Raw genomic sequence first — 26,108 nt, 5'->3', positions numbered from 1 at the left:
AATTTTATTGCCTTTTGTATCATTTAACATTAGGTGTCTATGTCTTTGCAGCATTTGGATTTAAGGCTCCGGTTTTTAATGCTGTATGCAGAAAAAAGTATGCAAGATGCTTTTCAAATTTTAACTCAAGCCCAGGGTATTAAGCTTGGGTCTGTAATCCTTGTATTCCTTTCACAGTGGCAACACTGAACATTTGGTTTTGCTTGTGTTCAACTTATACCTGAGGACCTTTATCAAACTGGTCTATAATGAACAATTAGCGCCCAGGCGTATTTCAGCTCAGTATAATGCTGGTCTAACATCTGCAATTTTTATCTTTTGGAATTTGTGGTTACAAAATCAGAGCTTATTTAAGTAGATTGCAGAGGTGGTTCTTTTTTCAAGTATATTTACAAAGTAGATAAGAAACTACATTTAAAACCAAATGAAATATTTAAGGTTAGTTTTAACCCTAACACTGAAGTTCTTGTACTACAGATTATCAGTATGGTACAGTTGCCCAAACCTGTGATCAAAGGACTGCTATAGGTTTGGCTCGATCCAAAGATGTCAACCTTCGCTTTTTCCTGCCTCCACCACCATTGCCAAAAATAAAGAATGTAAGTAAATGAAAAGTAGGTATTCGATGATTTTTGCTTGGTTGTTTGTTTTTAGTGCTTTTGTTGTTGGTAACTGTACGAAAGTGGAGTTCTTCTAAAGTAACTAACAAGTAGTAAAATTAAGACCAAAATACAAAACTGTAATACAGTGATATACCCCTGGGGTATATCTGCATTAGTGAATGGCATGATGGAAAGAAATAAGAATGAGAGTGTTGATCAATTATTTTTCTTGGACTGTATGTCCACATTACATATTTATCAGTGAAGTTTGAGTCAGTTACCAGTCTGATACAGACACTGCCTGTCTGTATCTAATAGGCAATGTGCAGCAGTCTTATATTAAGTCATCCTAGATTGCCTTGTTGATACTGACAGAATCCTACACATAGGGAGCACTCCTGGAGGCCTTTGCATCCTCACTGCTAGTGTAGTGCTCTGCCGTAGGCCCACCTCTTTATTGCCAGCTTTTGTGTACCAACAAATCTGTATTGGATAGACTTGGCCCTGGTTTGTTTTTATGTTAATTTTTAAGTGTGTGTGTATATATATATATATATATATATATATGATGGTTTGAGCAGTCATGTCATCATGTCAGCTTCTTCAATAAACAGAATTGGCACACAAAGGATAATATAAGAGGTCTTTTGTAATGCTAGTAGAATGAATGCTGGCAGAAGTCCCTGTCAGAGAATACCTGTATATATTAACCAACAAAACTCTGAAAACCAGCATTGATTGGTAGTGATATTCTCAGTTTTTGCTTTCTTATCTTTGTAACATTACATGACAGTGAATCTGTACCTGTCAGTCCTGAAGAACTAGGTTATACTAGTATATGGTTGTGTATATGCTTTATTTTTACAGCAGTATGATTGCTAGGTGATTGAAGATAAGAGTTCCCAATCTGCTGCTTAGGAAGTTGAAACAAATCATTGTGTCAGCAAGTGTTGCTCTGCACATCAGATATGTCTCTATCTCTGATTGTGGCAAGGACTAGAATAACTACAAGTTCCATGACTGTGGGCAAATAAAATTACTTTGAATCTATTTTCCTGTCATCTACCCTGGATTATTAAATTAACATCTATACGAATATTTTGAAGATAAAAGATTAAAAGAAATGTCTGTATTTTTTACTACTAAATTTTATGTTCATTTTAATGGAGCAGCTCCAAAATTACTGTGTAGTTAGGGGTGAACTTTTAAGTTTCCTGTGCCGAGAGGAACTGTGGTTTTTCTTCTGCCCTTCAGACCTGTTAGAATAAAGCCACCAAAGTATGAAGTTTAGAGCTTGCTTTTCATCACTTAGTGGTTTTAGAATTATCAGTTTCCAAAGTCTTTACAGGTGTAACTATTAAACCGAAGTTGCAGTGCACTCAAGTGCAGGGTTTGTATTTTATGGCCTTATTAATATGGCAGATTCCATTATTTCAGATCTTTCTTTTCTCTGTTTTGCTTCATGCTTTGAACAGAACTAAAAGCTATTTGTGCTTATTTCTTACAGGATTGTCCCATAGAAGATGAACTTCGCTTGTTGTTAGTATCTTTACCTCAGACTGGTCTTGATCCATGTGTCCAGTACTTCACGTCTCTTGCTTTACGTGAAAGTAGTCAGACTCTGGCTGCACAAAGGGTGAGTTCCCACTTGCAGAATAGGGCTATTTGGGTTCTTTGTTCCTGCAGAGCTCAGAGATACAAACCTATTTCTGTATTTTTGAGCATTATAAGAGGAAGAGAAATACAGAGACTTTGTAACCGTACAGCATAAGTAAAATCTCTTCTACATATAGTCAGTCTGCCTGAAAGCTTGTTTATCTTTCCCAGCTGTACTAGTTGGTCTAGTGAAAGATTATATCTTTACTTACAAGCCTTCTCTTAAAGCAGATATTTCAATGTCTTGTCCAGAACATTTCCTTTCCCTTGCAGTGCTCATAAAATGATTTTTCACATTTTGTCTTACCGTTGTTTGAGTGTTCTTTTACTGCTAAGATGATTAAACCTCTGTTAAGTCTTACTAGCAAACTGGTAAGTTGTTAGCACACCTTAAATAGTAAACTCTGTCACCCGGAAATGCATCCCTATAACAGGTCACTGTTGCCAAAACCAGAATTGGAAGAGCCAAGTGATCTGTTTGTGGACTTGGAAACTAGGAGTTCTTCAACTCTGTCCAACAACTTCCTAAGTGGCTTTAGGAACATCATTTAAAGTGCTGTAATTGCTTAAAAATAATAATTGTAATGCCAGTGCCATCCACTATCTCTTGTGCATTTTATTTTTTTCTGTAAAAGTGGTGACTTTTTTAATGGGTGATTATTATTTTTTGTAAGATGCTATAATAAAAATGACTGTCATATTTTAATAATGATGCCAGTCAGGCTTTGTTTAGAGATTCAGAGTGCAATAACGCTTTATTTCCTATGACACAGTTACGTGTAATATTTTTACGCTATCACTCCTTTATTGCTTTTATAGCCAGAGCTCTTGCTACAAAGGGAGCTTTGGTAAGATACCACACATGGAGGCATTTTGATAATCATGCTGTTCTGGAAAACTGGTTTTTATTGAGGTTATGCTGGTCTTCCTACTACGTAATTGAGAGAGACTGATCTTCAGATGCTGTGCTATGTGTTTAAGACCTTTTTTCCTCCTCTTCTCATTTTTGCAGCTATGGAAATCTAGATGCAGTCCAATTCTTGCTTTTTTATGCTTAAGCAAATGATCTTAAAAGACGACATTCATTAATAAAATGAAAATCCTACATTTTCCCCCTTTATTGTATGGTTTGAAGTTAATAGACTATGGAGACTACTGTCTGAAAATCTAGTTAATATTTTCAGTTAAAAATAGTAGATATTTTTATGGTGTACTGTTGTGTAATTCGTACATTTTGAAAAGTGCATACATGCTGTGCACTCTTTATAGCAATTTCTGCAGATCATTACATACTTAATGTTTTAGTTTAGAAATACTTTATGTAGCCATTTGGAGTGTGGTATAATTTTTAACTGATTCTCATTTCAGGGAGGCTTGTGGTGTTTTGGAGGAAATGGACTTCCATATTGTGAGACGTTGAGTAAAATCCCTTCAGAGACAGTGGAACTCTTTTGCTTGCAAGCTTTAGTGCAGCATTCTAAGGTAATTTTTCCTTTAAACTATAACTGAAAAGCTACATTTATAAACATTCCTTTCTAATGCTCTCTCATATATTGGGAAGGAGTTGCCATTTCCTTGTCTCCTACCCCTCACCCCTTCTGTAAGGATATTCTGACAACTGAGACTGGTGTGAATTGGAAGGCAGCATAACAAACTCTTTTTTTCTCATGGGAATTGTATGTAAATTCTGTTATTGTTTCTAATTAGCCCATATAAGTTCCCCTGTAGTATACCTGTATGTATCTTTCAGGAAGTAAAAGGGCAGCTCTGATACAGAAAAGCAGGAGAGAATGCCTGAAGTCTGGATGCCTTTTCTGTATAGGGCTACCTCCCACTGACACCCAAAGTCATTGGAGATTGATATCATGAGGAAACACTTAGTGTTTCCATTCTACAGCTTCTCAGTAAGCGAGATACTGATGATGCGAAATTCTCAGTGCAAAGTATGCATGTATTTGTGTTGGTGTACCTCAGCTCAGAAAGCTTACAAGCAATCTCTTCTTAGAGCTCTTAATGTAACTCTAGTGCCCGGTTTCCAGAAAGCAGAGTAGCTTCATGAATTCACTATAATCAGAAGCCAGAAAGGAATGCAAACCTTGGCTATTCACAGAGGCCCTCTTTCAGGGGTCACTGCCTTTGGGCAGGATATTGCACAGCATGCAGCTAACACAGTGCATCTTCACAGGACCAGTCTGTTCTTTGCAGACACAGATGAAAAGTATGGAAGACTGTAACAGTGATTCATCTTGTTTCTTATTGCTGCACTCTTCTGTGTGCACTTAATTGCTCAGAAGCCAAGCACACTGAGCAACAGTGTTGAGAATGCCAAATTGTTATTGGTAGTAGGGATGGATAAAGTGCACTTTGCCAGTATTCCTTTCACGTCTTCCATATACATAGAAATTCTGACTTAGTCTAGAATTTTTTATATTCCAGGTTTTCAGTTTAAACAAGTTGTGACTGTACTCATTCCGAATGTGTGTCTGTCTTTGTTGAAAGCCACAGACTTGAGGGCCATCACTACCACACATTTTTAAGCACTGTAGACAACACGTTCAAGTCGTAAGCATTTGGCCAATATCAGTAGTTGACACTACAACTAATTAGTGCGTATTCATCTGCTTGGACTAGAATCTGTTGTTGCCCTTAAGATCAATAATGATAGCAGTACTATTTGGAATGTAGAAATGCCTTTGCATTTCAAAGAGAAGGGATTATAACGATTGCATTTTAGGTGGTAAACAGGAAGACAAGTAGCTCTGGTTGAGATAGTGCTTTAAAAAATGCAGACAATTGTCCTGTTCAGACTCTTGAACTTTAGTTGAAATTTGATCACGCCAAGTGGAGAGCAATCTCATCTCCCTCAGATGCGGAGGAGAGTAGAGTGATGGTACTCAGCATCTTTGGGGTTGTCAATCCATAGAAATAATGCATTTAGCATATTAAAATATTTACTTCCTTTTCAACTATGGCATAATAAATTCTAGATTAATAAGAATTTCTGTGTAGTAAGGGCTCTGCATTATATCGGCTCCTTAAAATTCCCTGCTTTGTGAATTAACAGCATCTCAAAGAACCTTTTGCAGAACATCTACTTATTGTATTTACTGTATAATGCTAGGTTTCTTCTCACTGTGATAAAATTGAAGCTAAAGGAGGCCTTCAGCTACTACAGAGGATATACCAGCTACGTAAAGATTCAGCAAAAATACAAAGGAATATAATTCGCATTATTGGAAATATGGCTTTGGATGAACGTCTTCATTCATCCATAGTACGTGCAGGTAAGAGGAAAGCAAATACCAGCAGTCTGAATGTCAGATTTCTATTCTAAAATTTTCAGATGATTTGGTGCTTTTGTAATTGCAAAGGACCATGGTAGTGGTGTCAGTTTTATATTTGGGGGTGGGGAGGTGTTGTTGGGTTTTTTTAATACAAAAAATACAGACAGTTGGTGTTGATTAAAGACTCCTGTATGCTGTCTAGCCAATATATGTCAGTGCTACAGAGGTGTTCTAAGTCCGATGGATGGTGAAAATTTGGACTTGGTTGATGTTCAGTTCACATTAATGGCAAAAATTTTTTTACTTTCCTACTCTTACAGATCATCTACCTTGTAGATTAATTTTTTTTTTTTTTTTAATTGACTGTGTTTTAGTCTCGTAAAAGAACAGACCAGCTTGCAGTCCTTACCTTTTGGAACAAAGTGAAACATGCCTTCTTGCCCTCCCTTGTTTCATGTTATGCTAGTAACTTCTGCTAAGCTTTGGTCTGATGCCTCTTTTTTAATACGCCTAAATATCACAATGAAAGTTGTGTATCAAATAAATAATTCCCAATGTTTTATTAGGAAAGAAAAATAGAAAATATCCATATGCTGTAGTATATGTCCAAGCTGCTGTCGGCCTCTTAAACACAGTGTGCATTTTTTAATCTCCCTATTGCAAAAAGGAGAAGTAGCAAAGGCACAGGGAAAGACTGTGAGAGTGATTAAAAATTTGGAATGGCTGTTGTATAAAGAACAAATAACTAGACTAAGACACTTAGTATGGAAAAAGCAACCGAAGGATTTATAAAAACCTCACTGGCGTAGAGAAGGCAGAGAGGGAATGGTCATCTGCTGTTTCTTGTAATGCAAGACCAAAGGTTCTTGTACATGAAATTATCAAGAGGCAGAACGAATAAATGTATTTTTTTTTTTCCACACAGTGCATGACCAAACTAAAACTGGCCACAAAACATTGCGATTGTTGAAGACTTATAAAGCTTCAAAAAGTGATTAGACAAATTCATGGAAAGAAAAAACTATAAAGCTCTACACACAGAAGCCAAGTTGCTTGCAGAAAACTGAGAGGGTGTAGTGGAGAATCAGCACTATATACTTGCCCTTTTATTGCTCTATGTTTTTATTGTTCCACAACTGCCATTACTGCTCGCTTTTGGAGAAAGACAGCTGGAGTACAAAGGCCATTGGTCTGAGCTCTAGCATCATCTTACATTCTTACAATAACTGCTAAAACCATATGTGTAGAGGAAGAGATTGTAACAGAAGAGTCAGCAGCTCCCAGGGGCAGAGCTGTCAGTACAAATGGAATTTTAGACAGTGAACTGGACTCCAGAGATGAGCAGTTGGATACTGCTGGTCAAGAGCTGATAAGACTTCTCTTTTGTTGCTGGATGGTGCATAAGAAGAAAGAACCTCTAAGGTTCTTTTGCTTTGCAAAAACTGCTGGCACAGGAAGAGGAAGAAAAGCAATGATGCACTGTGTAGTAGCTGTGATGGGGCATCTGGAGGCAGAAGCGTTCTGAACACTATTTTGACTATTCATCTTGGCTCATTTAAGAGAAATGCAAAACCAGAGACCTTGCTAGTTTTAATCAGACTGGCTTGGCAGTCTTTCATTGTATTTGGGGAACTGAAAATAGATTTTAGAAAGTGTTCCTCTTAAGGAGAACTTGCACAGTGGTCAACATATATTCTGGTTAGAAGTGTAATTTAAATACATAATTCTTAAAAAAAAAATTACAGTTCTCAAAGGTACCTGTATTAAAAGAAACCTCACATGTCAATTCATTCTTTTCCTCAGTCCACAGTGAACTATCTTGAATTAGCAAGTTACAGGCTATACTAGTAGCAACATATATTGTACATGATTTTGAAATAATGCTCATGCAGTAAATTGTTTCTTCTTTTTCAAATCAGCCTCCATTTGAAAATCTCTCTTCAAAGTCTTCCCAGGTTTTATTTATGAACTTGACTTTAATGTAATTGTGATTTATAGGCCACTCTTGCTAGCAGCAACAAGATTTATCAGAATTTTAAAGAAATGTGTATGTGTGTGTATGTGTGTGCATAAAAGATATTCCTTGCATTTCTCAGTAGTCTATAAACATCCCCATCCATGTCTAAGAAACTATATATTACACCCTAGGTAAGGTATTATAAAGTGTCTGTTTTTTCTTGAAGTAGCTATGACTTAAAATTTTATTGAGGATTGTATCAAAGATTTCCTTCATTAATTCTCTTGTTTCTTAGGTATAAATAGTATACTGTTTTTAGAATAGCAGGGACATTTTAATTCCTTAAATAGTTTTTCACACACTGGACTTTAAAATTAGAAATGGTTGTACTCTCACAGCAAACATCAATTTTTCCACCTGCCATTACTCCTGTGGGTTGTTTTCTATGTCTGTCTTATGCTTTAAGCTTCGTTTTCTCCCTGGGACATTTCTTTTTCTTGCATCTTACCTGCAAAAAGAGACTTCAGATCTGTTCTCTCTCTGACAACTGTACTGACCTGCTAATACACTTTCTTTTTCTCTGAGAAGGGGATCTCCTTCAGATCATAAGCTGCACAGTAGTAAAATACATTGCCTCCTTGGTGCTCTGGATTTTTGAATTTTGGAGGTTCCACTTACCTAGCATTGGCTTTCCTGTGGTAAAGAGAGTGGATTGAAATAATTTGTTTTGATGTTATCATTCTTAAGTTTTAACATATATTTCACAAGTATAGTTTGAAGGATGTTTCTGAATTCTTTTGTTTGGATGATGTTTCTAATTAGTTAACCTGCTACTTTATTTTTTCAATGTAGGTTGGGTTTCTGTACTTGCTGAAGTAATGAAATCCCCACATGTCATTCAGTCTTCTCATGCATCCAGAGCTTTGGCTAATCTAGACAGGGACACAGTGAAAGAAAAGTATCCAGATGGTGTTTATGTTTTACATCCACAATATCGTAGCAGGTAAAGCAGAAGGAGATATTGTACATGTTGTACTTTGAGTTACTTGTTATACTGTTCAGTTACAAAACTTTGTAAGAGTTGATGTCAGAGTGCTGCTGTACTGATGTCACCTGCTTCTCCTGTTCTTTGGTGAGTTGAGAGGACTGAATTTAGGCTCTCAAATAGGAGAGCAACAGAAGTGGTTGGAGCAGTCCACAACCATGAAAGGAGTATTATTGTACTACAATGGAGAAATCCAAACACAAGGCATGAGATGAATTACTGCTTTGCACGCATTTCAACCATTTAACCTTTGCACTGGCTGTCTTGGGATACAGTGCCTTGCAATTATTCTGCTGGCAGCAGTACCTGTTGGCCTAAGATGCAGTAAATATACAGCTTTAGCTTCTTTTAGTAGTGATTGTGTATCTGGACTGAAGCAGTCTCCAATGTGGTTATGTCACTTAGTAGCAACTATTCCCTGGCTCATTGGTGTTAGTCAGGTTACAGTGAAGATCTAATTTGATGATAAATCTGGAACTACTGAGCTGCATTAACAGTAGCTGGAGAGAATGGTGTTTTTCATTATAGAAAAATATGACTTGTGAGGTGGGTACTTTCCATACCTCTTTTTATATCTCTCTTTCGTGGGTGGATCCCTGTTTTTTTGTCTTGATCTGAGTAGCCTCTTTGAAACATCATGAAATGTTGTCCAGAAGATAAGAAATCACATATAGTGTTAAAAATAGCATTTTGGCATCCTTTAGGTTAAAAGTTCTGTATAAACTTAATTTGCTAAAAGAATATGTACCGTGCATCTCTTAAAAATTCCTATTTTTTTGTATCAGTCAGCCCATCAGAGCAGACATCCTTTTTGTTCATGGTCTTTTGGGGGCAGCATTTAAAACCTGGCGACAGCAAGACATTGACCGGCGTTTGGATAAAAAGGCTTCAGAAGGGGAAGAGGACTATAGCCAGTGCTGGCCAAAGGTAAAAAGACAATAACATTTTCACTTTTGGGTGCTGTTTTCTCATTAACGAGAGCTGTCCAGAGTATCTAGAACTACACTGTCCTGGCAGTTGTCTTTTTTGAATCAAATGACTTGTAATCTGCTACACAAGTAGCACTTTCCAAGTTCCTGATATATTTTTGTTAGCAAGCTGAAATTTTGAACAGATTATTCTTGCAAAGGAAAATCCCCGCTAAATTTAATGCTCGCAACATTATTCTCCTGGTAGTGAAAGAGGCAGCAATGGCTGCTTTCCTCATGCTTTTTTTTTTTTTTTAATGGAATGTTACTGCTGAGAAAAAGATACATAAAATTACCTTTTAAATTAAGTACCTTTTCTTACATAGGTGTCTGAGTACCTAAATTTCTGCAGATTGCTACTTGAATATTGTTGGTAAATAAGTAATTACTGCTTCAAGCAACTCATACTGGTGTAACCACCAAAGTATCTCTGTAAAACTTAAATCGATCAGTTCTGTTGGTGATCTTAGTAATTCTTGTTTCACCCAGGAGAGGGAGCCAGGAACGCACGAGTTAGTAATCCATCTCCATCCTTAGCCTACTTCGTGGCTGGGGAACAACCTAGAGTTTGCCAGCATGTAATAAAAGAATAATAGTCTAGGTGTAAGATGTATTTGGGGATTAACTGAAGAGCAAAAATCTTGCTTGATATTGTCCCCATAGTAACATCTTTGCTCCATTGCTGATAAATTGCTTGCAAGCGTTTAAGTACTTCAATTATAAGTTCCTTTTGGTCTTGCTTTGCTTTAATTTAGACATGGCTGGCTTCAGACTGTCCTGCCCTTAGAATCATATCTGTGGAATATGACACCCATTTGAGTGACTGGAAAGCAAAATGTCCTGTTGAGGCTCACAGGTAACAAATATAGTGTCTGCACTTAGGAGGGGGGCCAGGAGGGAGACCTCTAAAGCTGATCATTGGGATCACCTAGTTTGAAACAGAGAATTTAACTTTTCCTGTTGCATTTGAAAATTGTTCGGAAAAACAGTAGGTACAGTCATGGTATGCTTGAGGTTTTTAGCCTCATAGGTAATTATTTGTGGCAACTTTCTAAATTCTTACAGTCTGTTCTGCTTCATGTTTAGGGGAGACACTAAATTATGCTATTAGTTGATATAAATATAACATCAATTTTATATCTTAAGGGGAATGTTTCTTAAACTTAATTACCCAATAATTCTTCATAAGCACAGCAAAAAAAATCACTGGACTGTGACTTTATACTCATGATAAAATGAAGGATATAATTTTCATAGAATCATAGAATTAAGATCATTGAGTCCAACCATTAACCTAACACTGCCAAGTCCACCACTACACCATGTCCCTAAGCACCACATCTACATGTCTTCTAAATACCTCCAGGGATGGTGCCCAACCACTTCCCTGGGCAGCTTGTTCCAAAGCTTGACAACCCTTTCGGTGAAGAAATTTTTCCTAATATCCGATCTAAACCTCCCCTGGCGCAACTTGAGGCCATTTCCTCTTGCTTGTTACTTGGGAGAGGAGACCAACCCCCACCTCGCTACAACCTCTTTTCAGGTAGTTGTAGGGAGCAATAAGGTCTCCCCTCAGCCTCCTTTCCTCCAGACTAAACAACCCCAGTTACCTCAGCTTCTCCTCATAAGACTTGTGCTCCAGGCCCCTCACCAACTTGGTTGCCCTTCTCTGGACACGTTCCAGCACCTCAATGTCTTTCCTGTAGTGAGGAGCCCAAAACTGAACACAGTACTTGAGGTGCGGCCTCACCAGTGCTGAGTACAGGGCGACGATCACTTCCCTGCTCCTGCTGGCCACACTATTTCTGATACGAAGATAGTTTTATTCAAGTGCTAATTCCTGGAAAAAGATTCATATAAGTCTGATAGATAAAATACAGCAACTGTACCTGGTTTGGTCAGATAGTGTAATTGCCATCGTCAGAGGAATTGTGTTTTTACTGACCATGAAGTAGGCACATCAGAGAAAAATGCTACCTCCAAACATGTTCCTTCTAAAAATTAAAAATACTTTGAGCCTGTAAAGGTTATTTGGCTTGAACAGATTTTAGGCTTGTGTCATGGTTTAACCCCAGCCAGCAACTAAGCAGCACACAGCTGCTCACTCACTCCCCCCCACCCAGTGGGATGGGGGGACAATTGGGGAAAAAAAAAGTAAAACTCATGGGTTGAGATAAAGACAGTTTAACAGGACAGAAAGGAAGAAAATAATAATAATGATGATGATAATAGTAATAATAATAATAATAATACAATAATAATAAAAGAATTGGAATATACAAAACAAGTGATGCACAATGCAATTGCTCACCACCTGCCGACCAATGCCCAGTTAATTCCTGAGCAACAATCCCCCCCAAGGCCAATTCCCCCAGTTTATATATTGGGCATGACATCACATGGTATGGAATATTCCTTTGGCCAGTTTGGGTCAGCTGTCCTGGCTGTGTCCCCTCCCAACTTCTTGTGCCCCTCCAGCCTACTCGCTGCCTGGGCATGAGAAGCTGAAAAATCCTTGACTTAGTCTAAACACTACTTAGCAACAACTAATAATATCAGTGTGTGTTATCAACCTTATTCTCATACTAAATCCAAAACAGAACACTATACCACCTACTAGGCAGAAAATTTACTCCATCCCAGCTGAAACCAGGACAGCTTAGTAATTAAGTTCAATGATCTTTAAATCGGATCCTAATTTGAGTCCTTCAAACACTTATGCAGATACTTAAGCATGTAACGAGTACTGTAGATTCAGCTTGTGTACTTCAGTGAAGGCACGTGCATGACTGCTCATAGGTTAAGAGTCTGAAAATTGATTATGTTTTGTGTAGGGGATAAGAAAAATGAGCATGTGTATAATAGACTGGGAACTTGGTACTTTTTCATTCCCTCCTCTCTATGGATACAGGAAGGATCAATGCAATTACTACATTAAAGCGTGTAAGCAGGGAAAAAATAAGGAAGACATGGCTGTTAAAATGCCTATTTGAAATTAGGCAAAACAATGACAGTAAAAAACATGTAGGTGGTTACCTCTACAAGGTCCAAAGAAGACTGGACCTTGTAGAGGGACCTTGTACCTTGTTTTGCACCCAAAGAAGAGCAACGAAGCTGGTGAAGGCTCTGGAGCACAAGTCTTATGAGGAGAAGCTGAGGTAACTGGGGTTGTTTAGTCTGGAGAAAAAGAGGCTGAGGGGAGACCTTATTGCTCCTTACAACTGCCTGAAAAAAGGTTGTAGCGAGGTGGGGGTTGGTCTCCTCTTCCAAGTAATAAGCAAGAGGAAATGGCCTCAAGTTGCGCCAGGGGAGGTTTAGATCAGATATTAGGAAAAATTTCTTCACTGAAAGGGTTGTCAAGCTTTGGAACAAGCTGCCCAGGGAAGTGGTTGGGCACCATCCCTGGTGGTATTTAGAAGATGTGTAGAGGTGGCGCTTAGGGACATGGTGTAGTGGTGGACTTGGCAGTGTTAAGTTAATGGTTGGACTTGATGATCTTAAGGGTCTTTTCCAACCTAAACAATTCTATGATTCTAAGAGAACTTTTTTCCTCTGTCCATCTGGAGTAAGTGTAATGGAAGAAAATTTGAAAAAGAACTAAACATATATTTCTTTATTTATTTTCAGATAATGTGTTTTTTGTTACAAAATGGAAAATTACATTACCTGCTATTTATGGTCACACAAGCATAGTATTTGATTATTTTATAATTTGATATAGTTAATAAAAAATGAGAGATACTGAAGGTATTTTTAACTAGCAGGAACAAAGATGTAGCATTAGAATTACAACCTTATGATTGCTCTAAGTATATAGGCTCATTCACTGTTTCAAAAGTGAGGTTTTATGTCTCTCGGCTATCCTAAAGCCTATTGTTTGGCTGAGAGGACACATTTGGGTATCCTTTTCATATGTGTTATAAAAGCAATTTCTAGTGAGAATGCAGAGAACCAAATAGAGATGAAGTGAATTACTTTGCACAGTGGTTGCCCCAACATCCTTATGTTTTCATTATTCAAGGGTCATCTTTCTATGATTCTTGTTACACTGCAAGGAGTGACTATGTTGCACTTTCAAGCTTTGATTGGGAGTTGGCATTGGTTTTGGTTTGGTTGTACCACAGATTCATTTTCAACCTCTAATGTGTAGCTTATCCTTTCCAGACCTCAGTCTCTTAGTTTATAAAGTGGAGATTATTGTGCTTTTGTACTATTCCAGTACAAAACATTTGGAGATTATCGTCTGGAAAGTATAACAGACATTATCTGTGATTTTTTTTTTTAATGTATTGGTTGATCATGCACTTAGCTATTAAATTCCTGTACATTGCTCCACATTTTGACTGTTGTTTAGCCAAGTATGTTTTTGTCAGACATGAGGTATATTCTTGCTTCAGGGGATAAAGTTCATTATGCATTGATGATGCTGTCATAAAATGAAAACATAATTTTATTACAATGTGTAAATGAAACTATTTAAAATTCCATAAAGAGATTTGTCGAACTAAAGCTAAAGGAAATGAGTGGTGAGTGAAATTAAAATAAAACTTTCTGGCAAGATCAAGAAACTGAATTTAGCTCAATTCCTGTTGTCCTTGTGAAGCCAACCTTACAAAAGTTTCTGGCATTTTTCAGTGTAGCAACAATAATGAAGTCATTAATGTTTTATGTACCTAACTCACTTTCATAAATGTGCAGCACTGAAAATTCATTCTGTTTTAACATAGCCTTTTAACATATCATGCTCCATCATGCTTGTGTTTGTTTTTTCTTTGCAGGAAGTCTATTGCTTACAGGAGCAATGAACTTCTCGACAAGCTCAGAGCTGCTGGGATTGGAGACAGACCTCTGGTGTGGGTATCACATAGCATGGGTGGTAAGCACATTGCCTGTTTGATATAGAGTATTTATTTGTTGTTATAGTTCAGAATAAGCTGTTAACTAAATTCAGTCTGAAATGCAATTATTCAGAATAGTTTATCTAAAAAATTTGCAAAGACCTAAAAATGGAAAATAGATTTCTAATTTCTCAATGCATTACGTTCAATAGCATATACATTTTGGAAGGATTATTATTGCTGCTTGTTTTTACTGTGTTGATTTAAAACCACAAAATCAATGAGTTGAAATTCATGTAAATGGGAATCCAGAGGCAGAATTTTCTCCATGATCAGGCATATAGTAAATGTCATTATCAACACTTAAAGCAAACCAAAATTGGATTTGCATCATTCATTGACATTTTATTTTAATGCCTCCTCAGGTTTGGTTTGGTTTTTTTCAACTTAATCTAACATATTTGACAAACTAAGAACTAATCAACTGAGGCAAGAATATGGTTAGTTGTTTCATGGATAATATAGCATGATCATTATTTTCACGGTGATTTAAATCCCTGCATTAATTCAGTTTCTGTTGCCAGGTCTTCTAGTCAAAAAGATGCTGGTGGATGCTTCCAAGAATCCAGAAATGGATAAAATTGTAAACAACACCAGAGGAATCATATTTTATAGCGTACCTCACCATGGTTCCCAGCTGGCTGAATATTCTATAAATGCCAGATATCTTCTCTTTCCGTCTGTGGAGGTTAAAGAACTCAGCAAGGGTACGCTCACTTTGCTACCATTTCACAGCAGGGATCTATGCTAATCTGTTCGTGATGCTTTTTTTTATTGTGCTGTCAGAAAAAGCTGGATGTAAAAACAACAAACTCCTTTTTTATGTTTTGGGTTGTGTGTTGAATTACTGTAAGTAATTCTGAGTAACTGTTTCATTTGATTGTAGAGTCAAGGGGAAAAAAGGGAGTCAGAAAAAGTTTATAGAAGAGTAGTTTGGGCCATTTAGGAATGTAGTAACTCAACATATGCTGGACTTCAGGCTCTTATCTTCTAAACAATTCCACGCTACACAGAAACAAACAGTTGTTGCATATGATAGCAGGAAAAAGGGATTACAAACAAAATGCTACTTCTTTTAATGCAGTATTAATTTTTCCAAAACATCTCTGTAGGAATGCAGTCTTGCAAGACAAATGCTATAATCTTATGTTCACGATAACACTGCAAAAATTATGTTCCTTTTTCTCAGATTCTCCTGCCCTTAAAGAGCTGAATGACGACTTCCTGTCTTTTGCCAAAGACAAGAAATTTTCAGTGCTGAGTTTTGCAGAAACCTTACCAACACATATAGGCAGCATGATAAAACTGCATGTTGTACCTCTGGAATCAGCAAGTAAGTCAAATAACCATTTAATTTATTTAATTTATTTAGTTTTGTATATGTTCATGTAAGCATCGATAATGAGGAAGGATTACAAATGCTTTGGTAGAAAGACCTAGAAAAATACATCTGTTATGTTGTGGGGTTTTTGTTTAAACTTTTGGCTGAGTTTAATCTACAGTCTCCCTGCTGAGATCAGAGGCAGCTACATTTACATCTTAGAATAGCAATTGTTTGTTTTGATTTTTTTAAATGCAAGTAACACTTCCTTATTGAAAAAAGCAGGTAGTCCCTGGTCTGATGTTACATTGTTGTAGTCCCTTCCTTTGTAATTATGAGTAACTGTTGTTTATCCTTGTATAGGTAGGCTGAATAGTGTTTCAGAAGCTCCCGCAAATTCCAGCTATTTCCTCCTTTAAAAAATAAGAAAGAAAATTAGCAAACTGCTAATGGAAGGAAAAAGTCACAAAGCTGTTTTTCAGTGTTGAGTCCTTTATCTTCCATATCTCAGGTACTCAAGAAATAGAGTTTGCCTCCTGAAAAGTTCCCTCCATCTTTTTGCCTTTTGTAGGAGAAGGGAGCACCAGCCAGTTCTTTCTCTTGCTTTGTTTACGGGTGTTCAACTTAGGGAATTGTTTTAAGTCTGATATTTTCAGGTTTTCCCTGAATAAAATGCTCTTCTGTGCTGCCAAAGGTACCTGTAAGGCCTTGAACAGAAGCCGTTACTTTGTTGGGTTTTTAGATCAGGCTTTCCACCAGCTAAATCCACTAGGTTAAATGCAAGGTTAGTTTCTCTGAAAAAGGCAGACCATATATCCCTGTTTTCCTGAGTGAATATTTAGTGGTATTTTTTCAGTATGTCTTCTCAAGAAGCAATTGTGTGGAAAATGCTGCTGACGCGATGTTATTGGTGAGGACTGAAAAACTGGGCATTCATTTTTTTTGATTTAACAAAATAAAATGAAAAAGAGGGCTGGATAACAGAGTGCACAAATAAGCACTGTGCACTTATAATTTTGTAGCATACTTCTCTTTTAGAGATGACACACAATGCAGCATGTGAGCTCTCAAAAGCCTTTAGAGGATACATGATGGTTCAGTGGCATGCCACTCATTTTGTTAAAAACCCAGGCTGACAAGCAGTATGCTCACTGTTTCTTACATGCATGCTTGGGCACATGAAAGCAAACCTTCATCCTGCTCTAATGTTATTTTACATGGTTAAAGATACAGAGTTCCAAGCAAAACGGAGGATTTCTCAGGAGGTCGAGTGAATAGATAATAAACTGGAACGTGGCAGTCACAGCATCCTAACTGGAAATTTCACTGGTAGTGATAGCTGCCAGGAAAGAATAAATGCTGTAGTGTGCACCAAAATGTGTAGCTGAAAATGGATTACTTTTACTCTACAATAAAGCAATGTAAATTTTTCATTTCCCTGGAAATGTGTGTAGTGATTTGTGGCATATTTCAGGTTCATTCTAGTCCCATTTTTAATCTTCATATCAAAGTATTTTATAAGGATTATGGGCAATTAGTGGTGATGAAAACCTGGATACCCTGGATTTAAACCCTCTCCATTTTCATGTCAATGCTTAAACTTCAGTCAGGACTTTGCTGTCAGTCAGGTGCTGGTAAATGAAGTTTTGATTCTTCAAAGTTGTCTGTATGGAGAAGTGTACATTTGTGTATTTCCAGTAAAGATAGTAGAACTCTGACCTAGTGGTTTACCAGTGTCAGTTTTGTAGCAATATATAGCTCTATCTGACTATAACAGTGTGTATTGATGCTTTTAGCACATCAAAAAATAATGAAGACAAAACAGTTACACTGAAGACAGGAGAAGTTGCTTTTGAGAGATAAATTGTTAATGCAAGATGTGCTTTTCAGTCTAGGTGATCTTACAAACTTTGGTAGTTTTTTCTTCTTTCTCTTTTTTTTTTTTTTCCTTTCCCAGAGTTAGGAATTGGAGACCTTATTCCAGTGGATGTTAATCATCTAAATATTTGTAAGCCAAAGAAGAAGGATGCTTTCCTGTACCAACGTACATTGAAGTTCATTCAGGATGTTTTAGCCCAAGAAATTGGAGACTGAGTTTTTTCTTCTATTTGGTGTAACACAGTAAGTTCTTCCCCTAACATTTGTTAGGGGATCTGCAGAACTACAAAGATGCTATGTCAATAGTATCTGCTGCTAAAATAATTTTCAGTACGTCTCCAACTTAAACATCTCTCCAACTTATTTCTAAAATGTATTCAAAACAAATACAAACTGAAGTCCTATGAGCTTGACAAAAAGAAAATGTGTGTTGTCTTAAAGTGACAATGATATGTCGACAAAATGTGTGTAAATGCTCCAGCAATTTGTCTGGGAGGGGATGGGGATTCAGTGGAAGAGAAGTTTCACTTAGTCTACAGATATCCCTCTGAAGCAATACAGCTAGAACGTGGAGAGTGCCCAGGATATCTTCTTTTAGCTGGTGGGGGGGAAGCTTGCTCTGGAGGTAGGTGATCTCATTAAGATAAATATGCATCTGGGACTAAAGCCTTATAGAGAGGATCAGAAAGAATTAACTGAGGTGGGCTATTTGTTGTGTCAAAGGGGACAAGAAGCATGTGGCTGCCTCAAAGCTTTGGTTTACTGTCCGTGTTAAGTAGTATGACTGAAGCTTGAAGAAATTTATCCAAGTGAATGAAGGTAGCATTTTGGTTTAGTGGCCCAGTTACAGGAGTTTTTGTAATTCGCCTTTTCATTTAAGAGACCACCCAGATTTTTCAGCAAATATGGCATCTGTTTTCTGCATGAGAAAGACATAGGTTGGTAGGTTGTCTTGCATAGACAACTGTAGTTGTTTTAATCTGTTTGTACAAATGAAAACAAAACAAAAGAATTGTTCACCTTCTTCTACGTTTCTCTCTTAATCTTAGCAACTTGTGAGGTTGCTTTCCTTAGGACAGTGTGTATCTGGTCAGACTCAGGGCAGTTGTGTGCTTGTTCTCATGGAAGATATAGAACAGAGGCTTAGCTCTTTGCTTTACTCTTGGGATGTACCAAGATGATATGTTCAAATCCATGGCTCATGTTACTTATTTAGAAACTCTTTCTTTAGCTGATTTAAAGAGCATTGAAAATGCTCAAGTGGAGCAAGACAAATGTAGGCCCTGACAAAACAGCTGATGCTTAGAGTTTGGAGCTCATGTAGAGAAAAGTAAAGTAGGAAGAAATTCAGGTGATCATAAGGTCCCACTGGAAATGCAGAATATCCCAGATGTTTTGAGTTCTTGAAGGCCAAGTGTATATTGGTGTAGGTATAGAGAAAAACAGCAGTGTTGTCTTATTAGAGTTTATGCTTATGTTAAAGGTACCTTAACAATACTGGTGAGAAATAAGTATTTTTAGAAAAAAACCCATCAGTGCTCAGCCACGTTTTTAAAGTCTTAAATGGTTTGCAATGTAGTTAAAAGCAGCCTAGTCTAATTGTGGTCTCTTCCCTTTCTTTCTTTCCACCCCCAACCCTCTCTGAAAACAAACATAGGCTATGATTAGGCTATACTGCCCTAGCTGACCATTTGTTAAATAAGGCCTGTATTGACAACAGACTTAAGATGTCTCTTAGCATCACTTATGTGAGATGGATCTAATATCACTGGCCTTAAAATCATGGCTGTAAAGCTACCAAAGAGGTGGGATGCACTTTGCATTTCTGCAGGGGCTTGGTGCAGGTGCCAGTGGCCATTGCAGTCCTGATAGGTCCTGAGGCCACCTCAGCTGTTCCCACTTAAGAGCACTCCAGCCCAGGAGGACACTACATCTGAAAATGCACTTCCGGAAGTTGAGCCTTGACCTGCTGAAGTTGTGGAGTAAAATTCACAAAAGCAGTACAGAGAACGTACAGCATGACACTGGCAAAAAGCATTTATTTTCCCCCAACCGAGATGTAGGCAAGAACACTGCAAAGCAGTATTTCAGATAGAAAATGTAACAGAACTGTTGTAACTTCTAAAGAGGTTTATATACTGTGGTTTAAACTTCAGAGTGTAAATATATTAGAACACTTCATATTCACAAAGTAGAGGGTATGTGGAGTTCATTGTGAATAGACAAGACTTCTAATAACTGAATACGTGTTTAGTGTGACAAATCTTGTATTGATTTTAATAGACTTCTTTGGCTTACAGCGATTCAGATCAATGACGTTACACATTAATCTCAGTAAATGCATCTGTGTTTTGTTACTGGAACTGGAACTCGAGGCAACTTTCTCCTTTTTGAAGCTGTATGTATATATGTGTAACTTTTAGAACTAACATTTTGAGGTGTTGATTTTAGGGTTGTGGGGCGGGGGTTTGGAATATAGTAATGAAATGTGTTTTTAAACATGTACTAGGTATGCCACAAAATGTATTAAAGGTGAATGATCTACCAAATGAATGCTCTGGATCATGTTCGCTTTTGTTAAAAAGACCTGCATTATTTTTTAGTGATTGTCTTATGCTGGAAGAATGTAATGTTTACCCTTCATCTTCGGTAAAAGGCATAGTACTGGGGGGCACAGCCAGTCATCAGTTTGTCCAAACTGAACAGTTTTTCAGTTGAGCTTTTAGATTTTGCAAAACTGTCTCCTCAACCATGTACAGACATTGCTTTGAAGGCCAGAGGGTCTGTTGGATAGAATTCATGTCTGCTTCCCATTAGAAGCTCATGCTTTCATGCTTCCCTGGTGTCACATTAATTCAGAATAGTGCCTTTATGTAAATTCTTAGGTCTCAAACCTATGCCTTTAATCCCATCTAGCTGGGAACCCAGCTGCAGATGTGGCTAGCAGGTATGTGTGAATTGTCTGAGAAGATAGTATTTCATCTGCGTTGTGGCATCCAAGACTAAAACAGTAAGACAGGAAGGAAGCACTAATAGGAATTTGTCAATCCTCATGCACTTGTTGTCCAGCACTCTTGTATAACTGTATTGGTATTTCTAGTAGCAACAGTCATTAAGTCTTTAATTGCTGTGATTACAGTAGTGCAAACTGGCTTTCACTGTGATTTGTGCTCCATGGTGCCAGGCAGAGCAGCTACCTAGAAAGGAGGAATTTTCCATCTGGTGAAAATGTCAATTCTGGACAAAAAGGAAAAAGCAAAAATTTTGTTGTGTCAGAATAGAAATTCTAAACAATATTTTGGGTTTGGTTCTTTTTTTCTTTGGTTTTTTTTTCAGTGATCACCCACCTAAAAAAATTAACGTGGGCAGTTCCTATACCAGGGAGGACCACTTACCCACCCACACACATATGTGGCTGAACAACCAGGATGCCTGTAGCAACTTAAAGTTTCGGGACTACAGGGTCCTGGGTGTGCTCACATGGTGTTAGTCTCTTGCCAAAGTCTCTCACATTAAATAAGGACACAGCAGTTTATATACTTGCATATCTGGCTTCCCAGATATTCATATCTGGCTTCCCAGCCCAGCTTCAACACTTTAAGATTTCCAAGTGCTGGGTTTACAACATGAAAAATGTGATGGGATGGCCACTCCCTACCACCTGTTATATGGCACTCAAGACTGATTGATAGCTATCACTGAGAACCTTGGGTTCCATTGATAATGTCCCAGTGAGAATGGGCAGCAGAGCTGAGGACAGAGCCGTGCTGTGGGTTCCCTAGTTGCAGATGTCAGGTAACGATGGTTCAGGTTACTTGGCTTCTTTTCACACTGTGGTGGGGCCCAACTTAATTCTGAATGAGAAGGAAAGAACCACCACCTCCTGCAGCCTGAGTTTTGTGTAGTGGTTTCCCAAACGCAGAGCAAGTCTGGCCCTGCTTACCTCCTCCTGACCATTAAAACTAGAACCCAGGTCACAAGCACCTCCCTCTGAAAAAACACTTGGCTGGGGTGTTGGGCACCAGTGCGGAAGATAATATACTGAGACAGGAGATTCCTCATTCTTTGCTGTAACCTTTTCAGCTGGACTGTCTGTTCCTTTCCCTTGATTTGCTGCAATTGAACAGTATATGCTGTCACTGATAGTATAAACCAGCTAGCTGCAGGGATTTATACTTCAGTGGGCAGCTTGCCACATACATAGACGTAAGATATAATCCTAAAGGCCAGATACTTTTCTTATTCAAGGAGAGTAATAAAGCAGATTTTATTTGACTTGTATAAATCCACTTTAATTGGCTTTCCTGCTAACACTTTCATTAACATGTAAATTAGCTGTCCTAGAGCTGTTAATTATCTTTGCAGAAAATGTTGGATATGGTCATATAACATACTCTTTCTTTTTTACTGCTCTTAATGTTTTATACTGAAATGTGCCCATAAATGTTCACTCTTTTTTTAAGAGGAGGATGAAGAGGCTCAGGCTCTGTGTCATCTTGTAAGGAAATAACTGTCTTGCTTCGGCATTATTCCCCAGCCTGCTACCATGTTAAACTGACACTTGCGTAAGAACCTTAGCACTGGGTTTCACTGGTTTGGCCTCTGAAGGTTTTGAGGGGTTTCTTAAAATGTCTGGCAAACGAGGGAGCAGAGGAGGATGGCAGGTGCTCAGACAAAGGCAGTATCCTCTCTTACAGGATGTCTTGTGTTCAAAATTTGGCAGTGGCAGTGAAACAGGTAGGCGTTGCAAGTAAGAAAATGGCTGAATTCCCAGTTTCCAAGAAGCTGAGAACAAGCCAATTAATTTTCCTATGAAAAAACCCCAAACCTCTGAACTTTTTTTAATACATGTTTTCTGCAAAAAAAATCTGAAAATGAGGGGTTTTTTTCAGCTTCACCAACTGCTTAAAAATGCTCTCCTTCCTTTAATAATAAAAGATCTTGATGCTTCTCTTAACAAGTTACCATGACAAGTCACAATCTGTTTTGTCATTTTTAACTGCCTGCTTTGAACAAATGGCATCTATAGTGTATGATTTTACTGCACAGGCAAGGCAAAAGCCTGCGCAGCCAGAGCAGATGATAACAGACGCATTTAGCACCATGGATTATCCTCGCCAAAATCCTGGGCTTCTGAGAAGCATGACTGCTGGCTTGCTAATGAACGAGATGACTTCATAATGAACATCGAGTCTGAGCGGAGCACCAATACTTCATGAGTCTGAAGTGGTAAGTGACTTATAGACTCACCTGAAACACCTGCCTTATAGGCTCTGGTGGAATACTGGGTAAATGTACAGGAGAAGCAAAGCAGGCGCACGGGAGTACTTACCTGGAGTTCCTGCAGTGGTTCGCAGGGGGTGCTTCCCTGGTCTAGGCTGTTGTAGACTGAACCATTGAACATGATCATCTTTTAAACCTCTCGTTTGCAAGAACCTGCACTTGCCTTTCTTACTCTATGTGTTGCAACTGCCTCCTAGGTACACTCCCTGTATGGATCCACAGTGCACCTGGGCAACAGCTTTATTTAGAGTGGTGCACATGCTTCTTAAATTTGTCCTTGGTCTTAGCTGCAGTGGCCCATGTCTAGTTCCATTTCTCAGCCTCCCCAGGATCATGTTTGGTGATCCTACTGTTTTTCAGGGCTGCAGCACAGCTTTACCACAGCTGCTGAGGTGAATAGGAAGCACAGGGCAGCTCCTTCCCTGGTACAAAATAAACAGACTGCATAGCTGCTGATCAGCAGAAATGCACAGCGGGAGCAGTAGCTCTACATACTTCCACCCCCTACTAGTTTGGTGTCCAAGTTGAGCTTTACTGTGGGTGGGCAAACTCAGTATTAGGCTGTAAGTGACAGTTCCTCTCTGCCAGAGGGTTCTGCCATCGCCAGCCATGTGCTTGTTGCCTAGTTTCAGGACACAAGAGCCTGTTACACGTGCATAAACTTAGGTTCCAAGACCAGCTCTTTCCTCACCTGCATTGGGGCAATAAAGGACTAACATGGCATTTTCTTACAAAGTGGCAGAACGGGAATAGGGATGCTACTGAATTATTAAACTGTCTTTAGCATAATACATTAATATGCTAATGACCTATGTCATCAGCGGGTCTTGGCTATTCACCATACTTCCACAGTATTTGCATAGATAATACACAGGCAGACTACAGTGTTTCTTTAAAAGGGACTGTCATTGTCCATGTGCTATTTCATTGTAAAGTATGTTGTTTAGAGTTGGCTTGGTGTGAACAAAAAGAACAGGGTGAGTTTGGGGACTGTGGTAGAAAACCAGCTAGGGATGCCTTTGATGTCATCATAGGTCAGAGCAGTATTTTGAGAGGCTACCCAGTCCTTTTAGAGTAGCTGAGGCATGTTATTACAGTGCCATTAACAGCATAGCACTTAGGAGAGGTCTGTTGTAATATGGGGGTTCACTTGCCTGGTCTGGAATAAGAACAGGCATTTCTTGCTGATGCCTGGGCACCACCTCTCATGGTTCTGCTTTACAGCCTCCTAGAACACACCTTTCGTTTTACTTTCAACACAGGAATGAGTTTAACAAGGTAAGTATTAGGGCTTGCCACCACTGCAGCTAGTTAAGATCCACAAGAAGATACTGTCTAAGCCTTGTTTCCACAGTGGAAACCAAGTAGCAGAACAATACCAGCGTTACTGCTGTAGTTACACTGGTATATATTCTCCTTTTGGATGTTTGGTCTAGAGTAACTGTAGCAGTCTAAGGATTCAAGATAAGGGTGCTTTATTTCAAGTGACAGAAATTGATTAATATATAAATTTCACAGGAAATGTTTTTCTTAAAATCTTTTTTCCATACACCATTACATGTTCTTACATACAATTTGTACCCGAAATGAAATAGAACATCTTAAGATGGATTAATAAAAAGAAATAACTTAGAAATAACTTTTCAAACAAGCTGTAGATAATGTTAGGTTGTATATACTCTATACTCTTCCCTCCAGGGGCAGTATCTTTATCTTTAAAGATGAAAATGAAATGTAGCATGGACAGATGATCTATTTCCTTAAATAAAAATCTTTGTGCAAAAGATTTATTTTTGTTTTGCACCATAATTATGATTTCTATAGGAACATTAAGGAGACAAAATTTTACAATTCTAAATCAGTATTTGTCGTCTTCAAGGTATTTTTGTTTTGTTCTAAGACAAGCAGTTTGTTGAATCCTTCTGACAGTGCACTACTGTCTTCATCGTCACTAAACGTAACCCAGTGACTGAAATCTTTCAAGCTGGGGCATTTTACATTTTCTGGAGTGCGTGCTGGAGAAGTATCTGATGCTGCCTGTATGGAAGGAGGGCAGGAAGAATCCACATCCACATCCAAAAGATTGGTGTTCTCTGGAAGGGAGCTGGTATCTGAAAGCTGAGGATGCTGGCCTCCTGGTACAGGAGGGCCCTGAAGGTTAGCCATCAATTCTGCGGCATTTGGTGCTAACTGCTTAGTTGTGTTGTTTTCTGTGCTGGCAGAGGATGTAGGAGCCGAGACATCAAACTGTGTGGGGACATGAGCATCCTGAGTCTGGGGGCAGAACCCAGGATTGTTGTTGGAGCTGAACATTAACCCACTAAAAAGTGGGTTGTCACTGCTCTGGAGAACTTGCAGATGAAGAGCTGCAGGAGCTGACTTCTTTCTTCGTGGTGGCACCTTTGGGGCAAAGGAAGCGTTTGAGGGAGACAGTGCAATGGCTTCAGCCATGCTTGCTGAGGGGGCCTGCCTTTCACTGCTCCCCCTGCTCTCCTGAGGCTTCCCAGGTTGTGGTGTTCTGGGTTTAGGGACTGGAGTAATCCTTGTCGGACTAAGAATAGCTCCAGCTTCTAGACAGGGCTCTGTCAAGCCAAAAGGAGACTGTACTGTCTGTTGGTCAAATTGGTCTTCTGTAGACATAGCCTAAGGGGGAAAAGTAACAAGAAATTTGAGAACAAAAAGGGTACCTTAAACTCTGAGTCACTACTAGTGCAAGTCTTACTGATGGCATTACTGAGAAAAGCTGACAGTACTGGAAGAAAAAAACCAGCAGCACAATGAGGAGGCTTGACAGCACAGTTTTACACTGTACCTGCTTGGTTCTGTTCTCCTGCATTGTGCGTTGGACCCGTGTTCATTTACAGAGTGCTATTTGAGGACAAGGATCCTACAGCCTGTTCACTCCCTGTATGAGAAATACATGTCTTTCTGACCATCTCTCTTTCATGTTAGGATTTTGCTCCGGGCCAAATTAACACAGTTCTGAAGAGTTATTTATTTGTTACATCTCTCTGCTGGCTAACATTATTTAAGCAAGAATGCATAGGGAGGGCTAAATTAACGGGGCCATTAGCACATGCCTTTGGGTACATTCTGATACCTAAGGCTGAAGGACAATTAGTTTAAGCTAACCCAAGAAATGTATTAATGGCTCTGTCATGTCTCACTGATGCTAGGAACTGAAGCTAAAAGTAAACTCTCGAAGCACAATCTAGC

The 26,108-nt window shown here is 38.6% G+C and overlaps 2 protein-coding genes across 16 annotated transcripts in view; one reads left to right on the top strand and one right to left on the bottom strand.

The window, feature by feature from the left end:
• Window positions 1-20,162, top strand: part of SERAC1 (serine active site containing 1) — a 28,383-nt gene extending 8,221 nt beyond the window's left edge. For 10 of the 11 annotated variants that reach the window (XM_069787102.1, XM_069787103.1, XM_069787105.1 and 7 more), the window contains 11 exons: window positions 478-599; window positions 2,110-2,238; window positions 3,627-3,740; window positions 5,380-5,542; window positions 8,352-8,502; window positions 9,330-9,471; window positions 10,268-10,368; window positions 14,291-14,388; window positions 14,935-15,117; window positions 15,600-15,743; window positions 17,689-20,162. In XM_069787102.1, coding sequence (XP_069643203.1) covers window positions 478-599; window positions 2,110-2,238; window positions 3,627-3,740; window positions 5,380-5,542; window positions 8,352-8,502; window positions 9,330-9,471; window positions 10,268-10,368; window positions 14,291-14,388; window positions 14,935-15,117; window positions 15,600-15,743; window positions 17,689-17,825 — 1,484 coding nt within the window. In that variant the 3' untranslated portion in view covers window positions 17,826-20,162. Of the gene's footprint in view, window positions 1-477; window positions 600-2,109; window positions 2,239-3,626; window positions 3,741-5,379; window positions 5,543-8,351; window positions 8,503-9,329; window positions 9,472-10,267; window positions 10,369-14,290; window positions 14,389-14,934; window positions 15,118-15,599; window positions 15,744-16,094; window positions 16,243-17,688 lie in introns of all 11 variants that reach the window. The other variant, XR_011325398.1, reaches the window with a different exon arrangement.
• A 4,188-nt stretch (window positions 20,163-24,350) lies between these two features.
• SYNJ2 (synaptojanin 2) overlaps window positions 24,351-26,108 on the bottom strand; it is a 69,261-nt gene continuing 67,503 nt past the window's right edge. For all 5 annotated transcript variants that reach the window (XM_069787097.1, XM_069787098.1, XM_069787100.1 and 2 more), the window contains one exon: window positions 24,351-25,535. In XM_069787097.1, coding sequence (XP_069643198.1) covers window positions 24,738-25,535 — 798 coding nt within the window. In that variant the 3' untranslated portion in view covers window positions 24,351-24,737. The remainder of the gene's footprint in view (window positions 25,536-26,108) is intronic.

Source organism: Haliaeetus albicilla, chromosome 7 (genome assembly GCF_947461875.1).
Source record: "Haliaeetus albicilla chromosome 7, bHalAlb1.1, whole genome shotgun sequence".
Classification (NCBI taxonomy): domain Eukaryota; kingdom Metazoa; phylum Chordata; class Aves; order Accipitriformes; family Accipitridae; genus Haliaeetus; species Haliaeetus albicilla.
This window is presented reverse-complemented; position numbering and strand designations above follow the sequence as displayed.